This window comes from Budorcas taxicolor, chromosome 3 (genome assembly GCF_023091745.1).
Source record: "Budorcas taxicolor isolate Tak-1 chromosome 3, Takin1.1, whole genome shotgun sequence".
NCBI lineage: Eukaryota > Metazoa > Chordata > Mammalia > Artiodactyla > Bovidae > Budorcas > Budorcas taxicolor.
This window is the reverse complement of record NC_068912.1, coordinates 51451551-51467728: the sequence shown is the minus strand read 5'-3', so window position 1 is coordinate 51467728 and position 16178 is coordinate 51451551. Positions and strand designations below refer to the sequence as shown.

Genomic DNA, 16178 nt, shown 5'->3' with positions numbered 1-16178 from the left:
ATTGTATGTAAATACCAATCAAAACAAAAATGCACTCATTTAGCATATTCATTATTGTGCCATTTGGACAGCTTCTGGTTTTGATAACTTACAAGTTTTATCCATGAGAAAATTATCTGAAAATAATCCACATAGTCTGAGACATTTCTCTTTCCTTATAAACCATCCCCACAATGACTATGTTGTAAGTCCCCTTCAACTCCTTATCTTTCAAATAATATCCTTGTCACAGATCTAGTGCCAGAGGATTCTATTCCTTCTCTATTGATGGAAACTTCTAACACAAAGCTGACTTAAGACTTTCTTGGTGATCAATAAAGATGGAAATTTTACCTGCCTGGGACAGCTTAGGATTATTTTGTCATTCGTATTAAAGATTTTTGTTCTAAAAGCATTTCTTCCTATAGTACTAAAAGGGAATCATAAAGTCTTAAGTCTTAGTTTTTCTCTTTTTTTAGGAAGAAAAAAAAAATTCATTGGTATTGCTCAGTTTCCAGTTACTTATTACAAAGGAAAGTAGCTTAGGCAAAAAATGAAAACTTAGGAATCCAATTATCCTTAACTAGAACTGGATCATATGAAAACCTATTTTGTAATTGAGCTTATTTTGATCCAAGTACTATATAACATTTAACATATACAGCCCTCAAATCTACACATATCTGTGTTGAATAATTTATAATTTCACTGTCACATATATCCCTTTAATTTAAATCTGTCCTTTCTCATTATTCCTATATTATAAGCAAAAGTGGAGTTCTTGAGGAACTATCAAGAATCCACAATCTCAAAAATATGTATACTTTTCCACTCACCATCTATGAACTTAACCTGGGGAAGAATTAAAGATGTAATGATTTCACTGCAGATACATTTATAAAAATGTTTAAATAGTGAAAAGTTGGAAATAATGAGTTTTTCACATCAGGAGTGGGGTAACTTCCATGTCCACACAATGGAACATTATACTGCTGTTAAAATGGTACTCTTCAGTACATACTGGCGAGTAGCTAAAAAAGTGATAAAAAGGCTGCAGTATGACTCCTATATGATCTTTTAAAAAAAAGTATGTTCAGATTTGCTGGTATAAAGCCTAAAAGGGCATACACTGTAATATCAAAAATAAATGGTGAGAATTCATTATTTTCTTTTTGCTTATTTATCCTGATTTTTAAACAATGAACCGGTTTCAGCTGTATGCTTTAAAAAACATTTTTAAACATCCATTAAAATCGTAAGATTTTGTCCTTACATGAAAAACGTGGGTTATGCATTAGTACAGTAGAAACTTCTAAGTATAGTCACACAGGATATCAAGCATGTTACACTACCTATGCACCCACCGCTTTCAATTCTCTTACGTTCCTCCCTCTCTCTCCAGCCTTTTCTTTCACCTTTCTCTACCCCCACACCCTTTTTAAAACCTTCTTTTCCTTTCCTCTAAGCTTAAAAGTAGAACCCACTGCTACCACCCAGTATCACAGATGGCTTTCAAGGCTGCAGGTACCGATGACCCTCTACAGATTAAAACACATTCAAACAAAGAGTACAGAGAAAACACCTTCATACTCACACTAAGCTTTGTCAAATGCACACATCTTGCCCTATTTACTTAAAAAGACAAATTAGATATGGTTAAAGCCCTCTTTATTCAAGAGTAAGCCATTAACTATGCAAAATTTTCTAAAACTTGAGGTTTTAGTAGTTAATGTATTTATACATCCCCATTTTGCATGTTTAAAAATATATAAATGCTATCAAAGGATCCTACTTTAGCTCCCTTTTGTTCAGTCCTATGTTTCTGAGGGTTATTTATGTTATAGCGCTAATCTTTTCACTTTAACTGATATACAGGCATCCCACTATACAATTTATCCTAATACTAGTTTTCTTAAATATTTCAAACAGTGCTCACTGAAACTGCTGCATATCTTTTCCTGTATACATGGGATAAGTTTTTCTAAGGTAGCATTTTTCAAAATATTTTTACCATGGCCCACCATAAGAAATATAATTTATATCGCAACTCAACACACATTTATATAGCTGAAACAAATGTTTCACAAAATGTTCTATTTATAGTATCAAATATAATTCTATCAATATTTAAATATAATACAAAAAAAAACCCAAAATAATTCCAAAATAAACATTAAGAACGATGGTGTGCTTGGAGTCACTGACACCTAGTCTGGTACTGAGCCTGGTCCTTTTCTTTCTACACATTTTTTAAGGTCTGGTGTGTTGGGGAAATATTTACATAAACTCTTTTCAGCTATACAGTTCTGAGTTCTGACAAAGATACACAGCAGTATAACCGCCACCACTCTAAAGATAGTTTCATGACCCCAGAAGTTCCCTTGTGCCCCTTTGTAGTGTGCTTTCTTCCCCTGCCCCCAAAGAGCACTAGTATTTGGTCTACATCCTGTTCCTGGCAAAGAGCTCCTAAAACTCTTGAATTTCCTAAGTGAAGAGTGGTCAAAGTGTATTTTGTTATTCATAAGAAGCTCTTTCAGCCAGGAATATAACTGTTGGAAAGCCCCTAATAATGGGGGCTGGTTGTCAGAGGAACTGTGTGATTAGAGGGTTATAACTGTCAACTCCTTTCACCACAAACTCCTGGTAGGAGAGAGGGGCTGGAGATTAAGCTGTCACCAGTGACCAGTGATTTAATCAACCATGCTTATGTAATAAAGCCTCCAAAAACCCAAAAGAATGGGGTTCAGAGAGCTTCCTGGTTGATGAACAGGTCGGGGTGCTGGGAAAGTAGTTTCAAGGGAGGGGATGAAAACTTAGTGCCCCTTCCCACATACCTTGCCTTATGCATCTCTTTCATCTGGCTGTGCTAAGTTATATCCTTTTACGATAAACCAGTGATCTAGTAAGTAAAATGTTCTGAGTTCTGTGAACAACTTGAGCAAATTAATTGAACCTGAGGAGGGGGTTGTGAGAACCTGTTTTAGCCAGTCTGTCAGAAGTCAGATCAATACCTGGACTTGTGATTGGCATCTGAAGAGGGAAGGGAGCTAATGTGGGACTGAGCCCTTAGCCTCTGTAATCTGATGCTATCTCCAGGTAGAGTGTCAGAAGGGGACTCAATTGTAGGACATCTATTTGGTGTCAAAAAATTCCTTAATATGGGAAAATCTCTACACATTTGGTAACCAAAAGTACAAAAAACGAGGTTAAGCATTGAGAGTAGAGCAGAAAAACAGGTAGAAAGACAAAATTATTCTAAAATTCAAATGGAGAAGCAGAGGATCTAGAACAGCCAAAAATTTTTTTTAAAGAACAAAGGTGGCATACTCACACGTAAGACGCGCTATAAAGCTACAGTAATCAAGACAGCGTGGTACTGGTGAAAGAAGAGAGTTCAACGGAACAGAACAGAATCCAAAAATATGCCCATACTTATATGATCTTTTTGATCTTTGACAAAGGTGACAAGACAATTTGAGTATAGCCTTTTCAACAAATACTGCTGGAGTCAAAACAAAACTACCTTAACCCATACTTCACCGTATAAAAAATTTACTTGAAGTCAATCATAAATATAAATATAAAAATCTAAACAATAAAACTTCTACTAGAAAATCTGTGATCTTGGGTTGAAACAAAGATTTGTTAGAATCCAAAGAAACATAAATGATTTAAAAGAACAGAATTGATATGCTGGACTTCCTCAAAATCTAACATTTCTGTTCTTTAAGATAATGAAAAAATAAGCCACAAACTGGAAGAAAATATAAAAACCATACCTAATAAAAGACTTATGTCCAGAATATAGGAAAGTTTCCTTTAAAAAATGTTGGTCTAAGTTGAACAAATTTTCATTCACTCTTAATTAGTAATAGAAGTTATTTGAAATCTTATTATCAAAATGATGATAGTTTCCTTCTATAACAGTAATGTCTTCTATAACTGACAGATAAGTTTAACATATGAAAAATATACTCATGTTTTCCTGTGGTTCCAATTTTTATGTCTTAAGCATACCAGAAAATCAGATACATATGTCAATTTTGCCACTCAATATTATCTTTGAAAATAACTGTCAAATAAGATTGCTTTCCAACTAGAAAAACATGTATATTATCCTTGAGTTCTTATGCCCTGCATCGAACTTTCCAAAGGAACAATAAATGAACTCTGATATGATACACTGGTCATGCTTAGATCCAATCACTGCAAAAAGTTTCAAGAGTTTGGCTTATCAGTGAACTGCTAAAATTAACAATTTTCACCACTTTTACAATATAGTTATATTCATAGGGATTTCCTTGAATACCAAAATTTTCCAACTGACTTAAAACAACTTGCTAGTGCTTCTGACAATTTAAGAAGATAGTCCTTAAAGCAGCTCATAGTTCTGCTCTGTCACTTATCATTGATATAAACTTTCTACTTTTAGTGACCCATGGTGTGTTTCCAATTCAGTAAATACAGCTAATCTTTACATGTATATAAACGTTAAGGTGAAAAAATACAATCTCATATTGTTTTGCAAATACCAGATATCAACTTAAGTGCTACACAATTTATGTTTCATCAAGAAGCAGCACAACCTTTGCATCCATGTTTTGCAATACAGATTTTCTAAAACATCATGTTACCATTAAGACATACTTTTAAATAAATCAATAGACACAATCCGACACTGTATATGCTGGAAAAATAAACTTTGCAGGCCAAACTGAGTGATTTTTCTCATTTGCTAAAAAATATGTAATTATATATGCTGATAATGAGACTAGAAGAATGTTAGTAACTTTTCATCTTTCAAACCATTACGGGGCCTCATTCACAAGTTCAGAATGTTGTTTCTAGATGTCTAATTTGGAAGGTTTTTAGCTTTCATTTGCAAGAAAAATTTTATTTTAGACTATCATTTTCACTGGGTATTTACTTTTGATGAAACCATCTTAAATAATCTTAGCTTTAAAGTTATATTCATTTTCTTTAGAATGTAGCTCAAATTAAGGCTGAGTCTACTAATTGTAGGGTCAGTATTTTTCTGAATATTGGCACTATTTACAGTTTCAGATCAACAGTTGAAAGTGAATGTTTCTATATTTTTCACTTATTTTTCTTATTGTCATGAATTTGGAAAAAAGTTTTCTCCCTCAAAGTTCATTCTGAAAATACACAGATTAAAATAATTTGTGACCTTTCACAACTTTACTGATAGGAGGTACAGTTTGCTTTCCATTTAACCACATACTATGTTACTATAAAATGTAGCCTTTCTGCTAACTGACCATTGAATATGTCATAAGAGATATTGGAAAGCAACATACATCTTATTCCTAGCCAATCTGTCATATCCCCTCCATTTTCAAACCTTGTTCTTTGCAAGTGACCACAAAATTTGCTGCAATATCCGTAACTAAGAATCTGTGCAAACAACCTCAATTATATTCTATCTCATTTTGTAAAACTTGCCAGTCTAAATCAGTAAATTGATTTAAGGACTCATTAAGATGCCTTAAGACAGAAGGTGCTGAGTTAAAAGAGTATTTATTCAATTTCACTAGATAATGCCAAATTGCCCAAAAATGATTATCTGCTTTATTTTATCACTGTTCTGTATCCTAAACTATGCTATCTACCTTTTTAACATTTGCCACTGTGATGGCTGTGAAACAGTATCTCACTGCAGTTTTAAGTTACACTTCCATAAACACTACTGATATTGGGAATATTGTCTTGTGGTTATTGGCCATTTGGGTTTCCTCTTCTGTGAGCTGCCTTATAATATCTGTATCCTTTACTTATTTTTCTGATTTGTGGTCTTGATTCTTGCTTTATAGTTTTCTAACTATTGGGTGGAGGAAGTATTTTGGTTTGTTTTCTCTTTCTTTTTGTGTTTTTTTCAGTTTGTATGCATTTTCTTTCCTTGAATAGGTCTTAGTTTCAATGTTACTAGTTTTATCAATCTATTCTTTTGTGGTTAGTGCTTCTTTACTTAAGAAAGCCTCTCTACCCTTAGGTTACACAGTATTCTAAAAATTTCTAAATTCCTTTTCAATGTTAAGTATTTAATCTATTTGGAATTTTGTTTTGTATACTATATGTGACATAGGCATCTTAATTCCCTTCTCATATGTATGACAAATTATCCATCATCATGTATTTAACAGTCCCATTCTTCCCTTTTTTTCCCTCATAAAGTTTTACACATATTTACATGTTTTCCCAAGTATCTCATATTTTTATTATAATTATAATATTTTCTGGTGGACTAATATTTTTAACATGATTATATATTGAATGTATTAAATGCTTTTTCTCTATAACTACTGATATAATCAAGTACTACTTCTACTTTAACCTATGAAATTACATTACTTTATATTACCAGAATAAATCCAACTGAGTTTGATGACTTATAACAAATTTTTTTTGCTGGATCTGGTTTGGTAATATTAGTATCTATATATCTGCTTTCCTGAGTAGCTAAGCTGGTAAAGAATCTGCCTACAATGCAGGAGACCCCAGTTCAATTCCTGGGTCAGGAAGATCTGCTGGAGAGGGGATAGGCTACCCACTCCAGTATTCTTGGGCTTTCCTGGTGGTTCAGCTTGTTAAGAATCTGCCTGCAGTGTGGGAGAGCCTGTAATTTCACTGAAGCACACTATTCTAGACTGTTTGGGTATTAAGGTCATACCTTACTAAACATAACATTTAGACACAACTACACTTTTTCTAGTCTTTGGAATGTTTTGTATGAGACTTGAGTATATGTTTTTTGAAATTATGGTAAAAATTATCTGCCCTGTGATTTCTCTTAGTAGACTGTTACAGTTTTGCTAGATTATATTTTCTAACAAATTCCATTTTACTGAAGTTTCAAAATTTATTGGAATGTTTTCATGTAACTTTCCTTTTGTTCTTCAATCTGTGCTGTATTTATACTTCCTTTTTAATTAACATATTGTGTCTTCACCCATTTTTAATATCAATCTAAACAAGTACATATTAGGAATTTCTAAAAACTGAACTATGTAAGATATCCAGGTAATTTTTATTAGACCCATATGCTGAGAAACAGCGATGTAGAATGATGCTGTCCAATGCCAAGGAGGAACTGAATTTTTAATTTAAAAAATTTAAAAATTAATTTAAAATTTAATAGTCACGTGTGGCTACTGTCTATTGGATAGTGTAACTCTGCTGCTGCTAACCCTAGCAGGTCTAATAAAGACCCCCTGAGATACAAGACTTCAATAAAAGACTTTAGTTTCTCTCAATGGCAATAATTTAATACACACTCCACAATCTAAAACTTACAATAAGGTAATAAAATGTGAAACAATTAGGCTAAAGAAAATTTGTGCACACTCAGTTCTGCAGAATTTCACAAATTTTTCATGTGATGAATAACAGTAATTTTTTTTAGAAACACGTAGGAGTGAAGAAGCTGTGCAAACAAGAATATTTTCTCTCTTTTACATTACGACAGTGTGCATGTGTACTCAGCCGCTCAGCTGTGTCTGACTCTTTGCGACCCCATGGACTGTAACCCACTGGGCTTCTCTGGCATGGAATTTTCCTGGCAAGACTACTTGAGTGGGTTCCCATGCTCTCCTCCAGGGGATCTTCCTGACTCAGGGACTGAACCTGCATCTCCTGCATTGCAGGGGGATTCTTTAAGATTATTAGATTTATGGAAAAAAAATATGAAGAAAACCATATTTTACTTCAGTGTCTAGAAAAAAGTAACAAGATTTTAAAAAACAGTTATAAGGATAAAAATTTGAAATGTTCACAAGTGTTTACTTTAAAATTTTATACCCAAACAACACACTGGTAAAGTAGTTCTGAGACCATTTCAGTTTTAGAGCTTAACTATACATTTCAAATTTCACTGCAGCTTGTTGCACAAAATAGAAAGGCAGTTTTATACCATAGTGAAATTTATTGTGAGGAAAGGGACCTTGCAAAGGACATAGTCAACCATGATACTGAAGAAATAAAAGGAAGGAAATGAATAAGACCCAGTTTTTCCCTTCTAATTTGTGTATCATGTCTTATTTATGAAATAATACTGTAGAACTTTATCACTTGTAATATTAAGGAATGTTATAACCTTAAGTCATTTGGCTCTGCAAATAACACACAAGGTATATGTTTCAATCTTGGAGAAAGAAACAATTTAAATGAGAACCTAAGATGTGGATTATATAGAACTATATGTACGTGGAGGTATGCCAGGTATTTATTGCTCTATCCTAAATGAAAAGCATATATGTGTACATTACATAATTCAATTTTTTAAAGTTCCTGATAGACACTTCTGGCCTTTACAGTCTTACAATGTTTCTCTTGATCCTACTTACTACATATTACAATCACAAATTATTTAGGAAAAAAAATAGGTAAGCAGGGATACGTAAGGAAATGAGTAGATAGAACGTGAGGGATAAATTATTATAGGCTGTGTATTAGAATAAATTACTGTAATTAAACAATTAACACTTATATAAAGATGCCTACCAAATAACAGTGAACACTAGTCTAAAAATTAAGTTGGTTTGACCAGTAGAGAGAGTTGGAGTTTCAAGGTCCAAGAAGTTATGTGAAACTGAAGTGTGGGGAAAGTGATTTTAAATTATTATGCAAAGAGATGAAGAGACATGAAATAGTAAAGTGAGGAAGGGAATGATTTATGAAGAAAGTCAGGTGACAGTAACCCAAAACAGCAGGAAAAGAAATGGATCATTATTCAATTACGAATCACCTTGTTTTATATTTTAATGATCCTGTTCTTAGTTTTTCTGTACACTTTTTTGATTGCTTTTCAGCTTTTCATCTGACTAGTTACCACCACAGCATATTTAACTTAAAGACAGGTACTAACAGGAGTCCTTTTGAATAAAACTACTCACAATTCAGCATCATTAGAATATCATTTTGTTTCTCCTTTAATCAAATATTTCTAAAAACTCAGAAGCTATTATTTTCTTGTTAACCACAGCAGACAGATATGCCTCTCATTTATATTCATGACCTACTGTGACTGCACTTGGTAGAAATGCTTCCATGATGAATAAGCTGCCTCAAAGATGTTAGGTTACCATCTTGGATTGATTTTTTGTTTTGTTTTTTTTTTGCCAGTTTCCTTGGTATGGTAATTCTTATGGTAACCTGCATGGCAATACTATGAAATAGTTGATTCTTAAGAAGAAATTTTTAAAAACTTACATAAGAAGGCAGTCTTATAAGCTGGTTATATTCTTTTCTTTACTATATAATATTCAAGCCAAGTAAGTGTGAGGTATTATCTGTGGATATCAGAGTAGACATTGCACAATGCTAAAACTGCTCTGCCTTCCCTCTCTTTGCTGCCCCTGTGGTACACTGTGCTCCATACTTACTAATAATAAATCTATCACTCCTAATCAAGAAGATGCTTTCTCACCCTGTCAGACAAATCAGATCATTTCTAGATATGGCCTCTTCCTGACGAAAGTAAAAACTCATACCATACTTTAAGGACACTTTCCGGAAGCCTCAAGGCTTCCACTGCTCCTGAATTGACTACAAAAAAAAGAGGAAGTTCTAGTCACTGCATTTGGTCACGGCTATTTCTGCTTCTTGTTAATTATATGCCCTTGTGCAAGTTATAGATCCTTCCTGTGCTAACATTATCTATGAAAATAAAAACGAAAGAGCACTGATAGCATAGTGAAGAATATATGATAGCACTCGGACAGGATAGAGTTGCCAGGGGCTAGGGACGGGTGTGGAATGATGACATCAGAATTAACTGGGAGGGGAAAAGGGAGCTTCTTGTGATGTTAGTAATGTCCTATATTTGATAAGGATTTGGATAACAGATCTAAGCATTTGTTAAAACTCAGTTAATGTATAATTAAAATTTGGGCATTAGATTTTATGTGAACTCAAAGAAAAACTATACACAAATATTTAACTCTTTTGAATGAAATATGTGCTGAAGTATTTACGGGAAAGTATGATGATGTTTGTAGTTTACCCTGAACTGCATCAAAAAATAAAGAGAGACTGAAGGATGGGGAGAGGATAGAGAGATGGATAAGTGACAACAGCAGAGCAAAATGTCAACAATACAATCTCTGTAGTACATAAAACAGTGATCACTGTGAAATTCTTTCAACTTGGGTTTATGTTTGAAAAAACGTTAGGAAAAAAAAGCATCCTGTTTAGAGTATCCACTAGTCAGTGATAGCACATAACTATTTTTGGCTGAAGAACAATGAATGGGAAGTCAAATCACTGAATCTAATAGATTCAGTCAAAAATCTACTGCTACTTCTTCTATAAATGTTTGATCCCAAATCATGATTTACTTAATAAAAAAAAAAAGGCTCTGGGATTCTTATATAAAACTCAATTACTTTCATTTCATTTATTACTTTCTAAAAAGCTTAATCATGCAGGTAATTCAGGTAGTTACAGTTAATAAGATGACACATCTAGAGAAAGCAACTATTAGAATAGAGTTAAGTAGAAAGAGAAGATAAAAAGCAAATATAATTTTACTGTATGACAAATCTCGCTCAAATAGTTTTCTGCTTATTGAAGACCTCTTATGGTGCACTATTTTTAAAAATTTCAACTTCTTACACATTATTCAAAAGGTGCTCTTAACAGATTTAGTGCTGAAAATGCTTCAAATTGTCAAGTCCGATGAGGGAGATATCAGATTATTTTATTTTGTATAGCTCAGCCATAAATCATGAGCTATATAGGTGAAAGTTAATGAACAAGATAAGCAAACATATGTTGAGTTTCGAAAGGTTAGTTAACTTAGGAGCTGCAACTTACCTACGTAACAGAGCTAAGCGATGCTCACAGCAACAGCACAGAGGCACAACAGGAAAAGAAAAGGGCAGTTGGATGTGAGGTGGTAAGGACTCCTGGGAATTAACTTCAAGTTTAAAGAATAATTGTTGGCACTTATTGCAACTGGGTAAAATATCACTCACTGGCTTAAGCAGGTATTGGTAAGAAAATAACAAAATATTCCTTATGCGTTTGAATAATAGTTTCTTTTTATAAAAATTCACTTACTTGATTGTCTTTTTCATTATCTTTGATAACCAAATACCTCAATAAATTCAACGAAGCCATTATCCTGTTAATTAAAAAAATATGATTTGTTACTTACAGTACGATTTTACATAATCAGCAAATTCAGTGAATAAAGGTTAAGTTAAAACCTTGGGTATATTTCTACAATTATGTTTGGGCATCCAAAACTTTTCCTTTAAAATATTTTATCACACATCTTCTTTCCTTAACATAATTTATTACTCTTGTTCTCCAAGTTCACAAAATTTAATTGTGAAAATTACTATTCTCTTTTTCCCCAAGGGAGACTGATGCTGTTGCTGCTGCTGTTAAGTCGCTTCAGTCGTGTCCAACTCTGTGTGACCCCATAGACAGCAGCCCACCAGGCTCCCCCGTCCCTGGGATTCTCCAGGTAAGAACACTGGAGTGGGTTGCCATTTCCTTCTCCAATGCGCGGAAAGTGAAAAGTGAAAAGTGAAAAGTGAAGTCGCTCAGTTCCTCTTTGCGACCCCATGGACCGTAGCCCACCAGGCTCCTCCACCCATGGGATTTTCCAGGCAAGAGTACTGGAGTGAGGTGTCACTGCCTTCTCCACCAAGGAGACTTGTTATCTTTAATGTTTGAAAATACCATCTTTTGCTTCTTGAATTTTAAGATTCCTTTTATACACAACAATTTCTCAGCATTCATTCTAGTAATACTAAAAGTAAAATTACATATTGTATATGAAAAAAAAGATGTATGTCTTGGAAAACAAAACAATAAAATCCAAACATATAAGCAACTAAACAACAAAAATTACTTAAACATGTAAATATGTAATTCTATGAAGTAACCATTAACTATAAAATCACAGGAAAATATGTTTTATTTTAGCTTAGGTTCCCAAAACAGGGGTTTCACATTTTATTCTGAATTTACTATGTGAACCTTAGTAATGATCACCTCACCTATCTGAGTTTTGCAGTAGATCTGTTTCAGCACCCTCTGGGAGAACGAGTACCAAATCCAGAAGGGAAATCAGCTGTGGTCCTGTAAACCATTTGTTATGTGTTTTCTGAGAAGCAAAAGAAAACATGAAAAAGGCTTTAAATAACAGGTTGATAAATACATGTGTTTTCCTAGTACCTTGATACTACACAAACTAGCCATTACACATTTTAAATACATATTTTTAACTTTGATTTCCATTCACTATTTCCAGGCACTTGGAACAAACCCTGCTAGTTTGAGAGCACTGGTATGCTCTTTCTCTATTCTCTATATGGAATTACTGAGTATTTACAAAGAGACTTCAGTTTCCATTAATATTTCACAAGTATGCAGCAAAACAAAAAGAAATCATATTATAAGAATTAATACAATTTAAATCTATAGTTAACAAATTTCAAAATCAGAGTAGAAATGGGGGGAAAATATACAATCATACCTCATTTTACTGCCTTTTTTTACATAGTGAAGGCTTGTGGCAACTTTGTGTCAATTAAGTCTATCAGCACCATGTTTCCAACAGCATTTATTCACTCCACATCTGTGTCACATTTTGATAACTCTCCAAAATTTCAAACTTTCATTATTATACATTTAGCAGGGTGATCTGTGATCTTTGATGTTATTATCATTAACTGTTTTGGGGCACCATGAACCATGCTCACAGAAGACAGTGAACTTTAAAAGTGTGTGTGTTTTGACTGCTCCAATGTCTGGCTATTCCTCTGTCTCTCTCCCTCTCCTTGGTCTTCCCTGTTTCCTGAGACACAACATCCTGAAATCAGGCCAATTAATAACCCTACAATGTATTCAAGTAAAAGGAACAGTCATATAAGTCTCATTTTAAATCAAAAGCTAGAACTGATTAAGCTTAGTGAGGAAGCATGTCAAAGGCCAAGCTAGGCCTCTTGTGCCAAAAACAGTTAGCCAAGTTAGCCTAAATGCAAAGGAAAAGTTCTTGAAGGAAATTTAAGAGCTACTCCACTGAACACACAAATGATAAGAAAGTGAAACAGCCTTATTGCTGACACGGAGACAGTTTTAGTGGTCTGGATAGAAGATCAAACCAACCACAACATTCTCTTCAGCCAAAATGTAATCTAGAGCAAGGCCCTAACTCGTCCGTTTTATGAAGGCTATGACGTGAGAAAGCTGCAGGAGTTTGAAGCTAGTAGATGTTGGCTCATAAGGTTGAAGGAAAGCAGCCAATTCCAGACCTAACAGTGCAGGGTGAAGCAGCACGTGCAGATGTAGAAGCTGCAGTAAGTGATTCAGAAAATCTAGGAAGGTAATTTTGGGCTTCCCTTGGGGCTCAGATGGTAAAAAATCTACCTGCAATGCAGGAGACCTGGGTTCAATCCTTGGGTTGGGAAGATCCCCTAGAGGAGGGCATGGCAACCCATTCTAGAATTCTTGCCTGGAGAATCCCCATGGACAGAGGAGTGTGGCAGGCTACTGTCCATGAGGTTGCAAACAGTTGGACACAACTCAGTGACTATGCACAGCACAGAAAGGTAATTAATGAACATAGCTACACTAACCAAAAGATTTTTAATGTAGATGAAAATAGACTTATACTGCAACAAGATGCCACCTAGGCTTTCACAGCTAGAGGAGAAAATGCCTGGCTTCAAAGCTTCGAAGGACAGACTGACTCTCAAAACACTTTAACCCTACTCTTGAGATCTACTGCTCAGAAGAAAGATTATTTTCAAAATATTATTACTGTTCACTGATAATGTACTTTGTCACTTAAAAGATCTAATGGAGATGTAAAATGAGATTAATGTCCTCATGCCTGCTAACCAAATATCCATTCTGCAGCCCATGGAAAAAGGAGTAATTTCAACTTTAAAGTCTTACTCTTTTAGAAATATATTTCATAAAGTTATTGCTTCAGAGACAGTGATTCTTCTGATGTAACTGAAAACCTTTTGGAATCATTCATGATTCATGAGAAAAGGTCAAAATATCAACTTTCACAGGAATTTGGAAGAAACTGATTCCAGCTCTCACAGATGACTTGGAAGAGTTCAGGACTTCAGTGGAAGGACTTCCCTGGTGGTCCAGTGGTTAAGAATCCACCTTCCGATGCAGAGGACGTAGGTTCAATCCCTAGTCACAGAACTAAGATCCCACATGTAACAGGGCAACTAAGCCCACATGCCACAATCAGAGAAAAGCCACATGTTGCAACGAAGGCCCAGCACAGCCAAAAATTTTTTTAAAAAAGGAAGTAACAATAACTGTGGTGGAAACAGCAACAGAACTAAAATTAGAAGTGGAGCCTGAAGATGTAAATGAACTGCTGCAATTCCAATGATAAAATCTGAACAGATGAGGAGCTGTTTCTCCTAGGTTGGCAAAGAAAATTGTGTTTTAAGATGGAATAGATTTCTGATGAAGATGCTATTCAGACTGCTGAAATGACAACAAAGGATTTAGAATATTACACAAAACTTAGTTGATAAAGCAGTGGCAGAGTTTGAGAGGACTGACTTCAATAATCAAAGAACTTCTATTATGGGCAATATGCTGTAAGACAGCTTCACATGCTGCAGAGAAATCATTTGTGAAAGAAACAGTCAATCAATCTGGCAAACTTTACTGCTGTCTTACTTTAAGAAATAGTCACAGCACCTTATCAGTAGCCATCACCATTGACCTTCCACTAGGAAAAGGATGACAACTCCCTGAAGGTTCAGATGATGGTTAGCATTTTTAAGAAATACAGTATTTTAAAATTAAGGTATGTACATTGTTTTCTTTTTAGACATAATGCTACTGCACTTAACAGATTAAATGTAGTCTAATTAACTTTGATATGCACTGGAAAACCAAAAATTTTGTGCGACTTGCTTTACTGAGATTTCTGCTTTATCATGGTGATCTGGAGCCAGACTCATACTATCTCTGAGGTGTGCCTGTACCCTAATATTAGAGATAGAAAAGGTCCGTAGCGCAAGATTCCACATTAATGTATTCCACAAATGAATAAATAAGTCCTACAAAATAAAAGAATAAACTGATAATTGACACCTTAATTATGCTCTTACCTTTAATGAAATGTCAATTTGATTTTTGATATTTTGAATAATAAAGGCCTCCACACCTGAGTGATTACTTGTATTCAGTAAGCACCTTTAAAGCAAAATTACGATACATTTGAAATTATCCTGGACTGCATTATAAATTAAATACTGATAAAGTTTTACAAATTCAAATGGGCTATGTGTTATTTGCAGAAATAGGAAAAAAACAGTGCAGACAACGACAAAGTCACCTGTTATGGCTACTGCCCTCACTAATTGGTAAATTCTATTTTAACTGGGTTTTTCAAAAAGAAATTTCAATTAAACCAAACTTGAATCTTTTTATGCATATAGTTGCAATGATCTAACACGGCAAGAACAGTCACTAGTATAATAGTTTAAAAACTCCCCAAATTATTCCCTGTTTGACCAGTCTGGTTAGATTAACTGAATTGCAAAGAAAGGAAACTCAATCTGATCAACCTAAGAAGAGGGAGTTTTCTGGGTAGGAATACAGGTAGATCAGAATAGGAAAGCTGGTATAAGACCTAAGCATCAAACGGAGATTTCATAAACCTACTCTGATTCTTATCAAACAGAAATGAAGGAAAAAAGGAATCAAGAGTGCTAGTATTGGGCAATCCCAAAGAACACTTCTTACTTAGCATGTTAACACTGCCCCAATTAGGTTTTAACTCACTTTTATTACCCAGGTATCAACAAACTAAGGTCTGCAGGCCAAATCCAGCCTACTGCCTATTTTGTTTTATTAGAATACACTGACCCTTACTACAAACACAAAGTTGAGCAGTTGTGACAGAGGCTATGTAGCCCATAAAAACTATATTTACTTATGGCCCTTTAAGAAAATTTGCTCATCTTCAAATCAGAGCTGCTAGAATCTTTTGCTTCTCAAACAGTACTATTAATAAGCTCCACTGTTAAAGTGAATAGGCTGTCAAAGGTTATAACTCCATTAATTTCAACTGTGAATAATGGATATTATTGACATATATAAAGTTCTAGCAGAAGTCTTACCAATCTCAGTTTAATCTTTCCAGTCTACTTTAATTTTAGCATATTTCAATTAATTGAACTGAA

At 34.3% G+C, this 16178-nt stretch overlaps 1 protein-coding gene across 1 annotated transcript in view; it reads right to left on the bottom strand.

The window, feature by feature from the left end:
- The window catches only part of GLMN (glomulin, FKBP associated protein), a 43909-nt gene that overhangs the window by 2178 nt on the left and 25553 nt on the right, over positions 1-16178 (bottom strand). Inside the window, exons 13-15 of the mRNA XM_052637739.1 lie at positions 15102-15186; positions 12006-12112; positions 11056-11119 (exon numbers count right to left, since the gene is read on the bottom strand). Of these exons, the coding sequence (XP_052493699.1) occupies positions 11056-11119; positions 12006-12112; positions 15102-15186 (256 nt within the window). The remainder of the gene's footprint in view (positions 1-11055; positions 11120-12005; positions 12113-15101; positions 15187-16178) is intronic.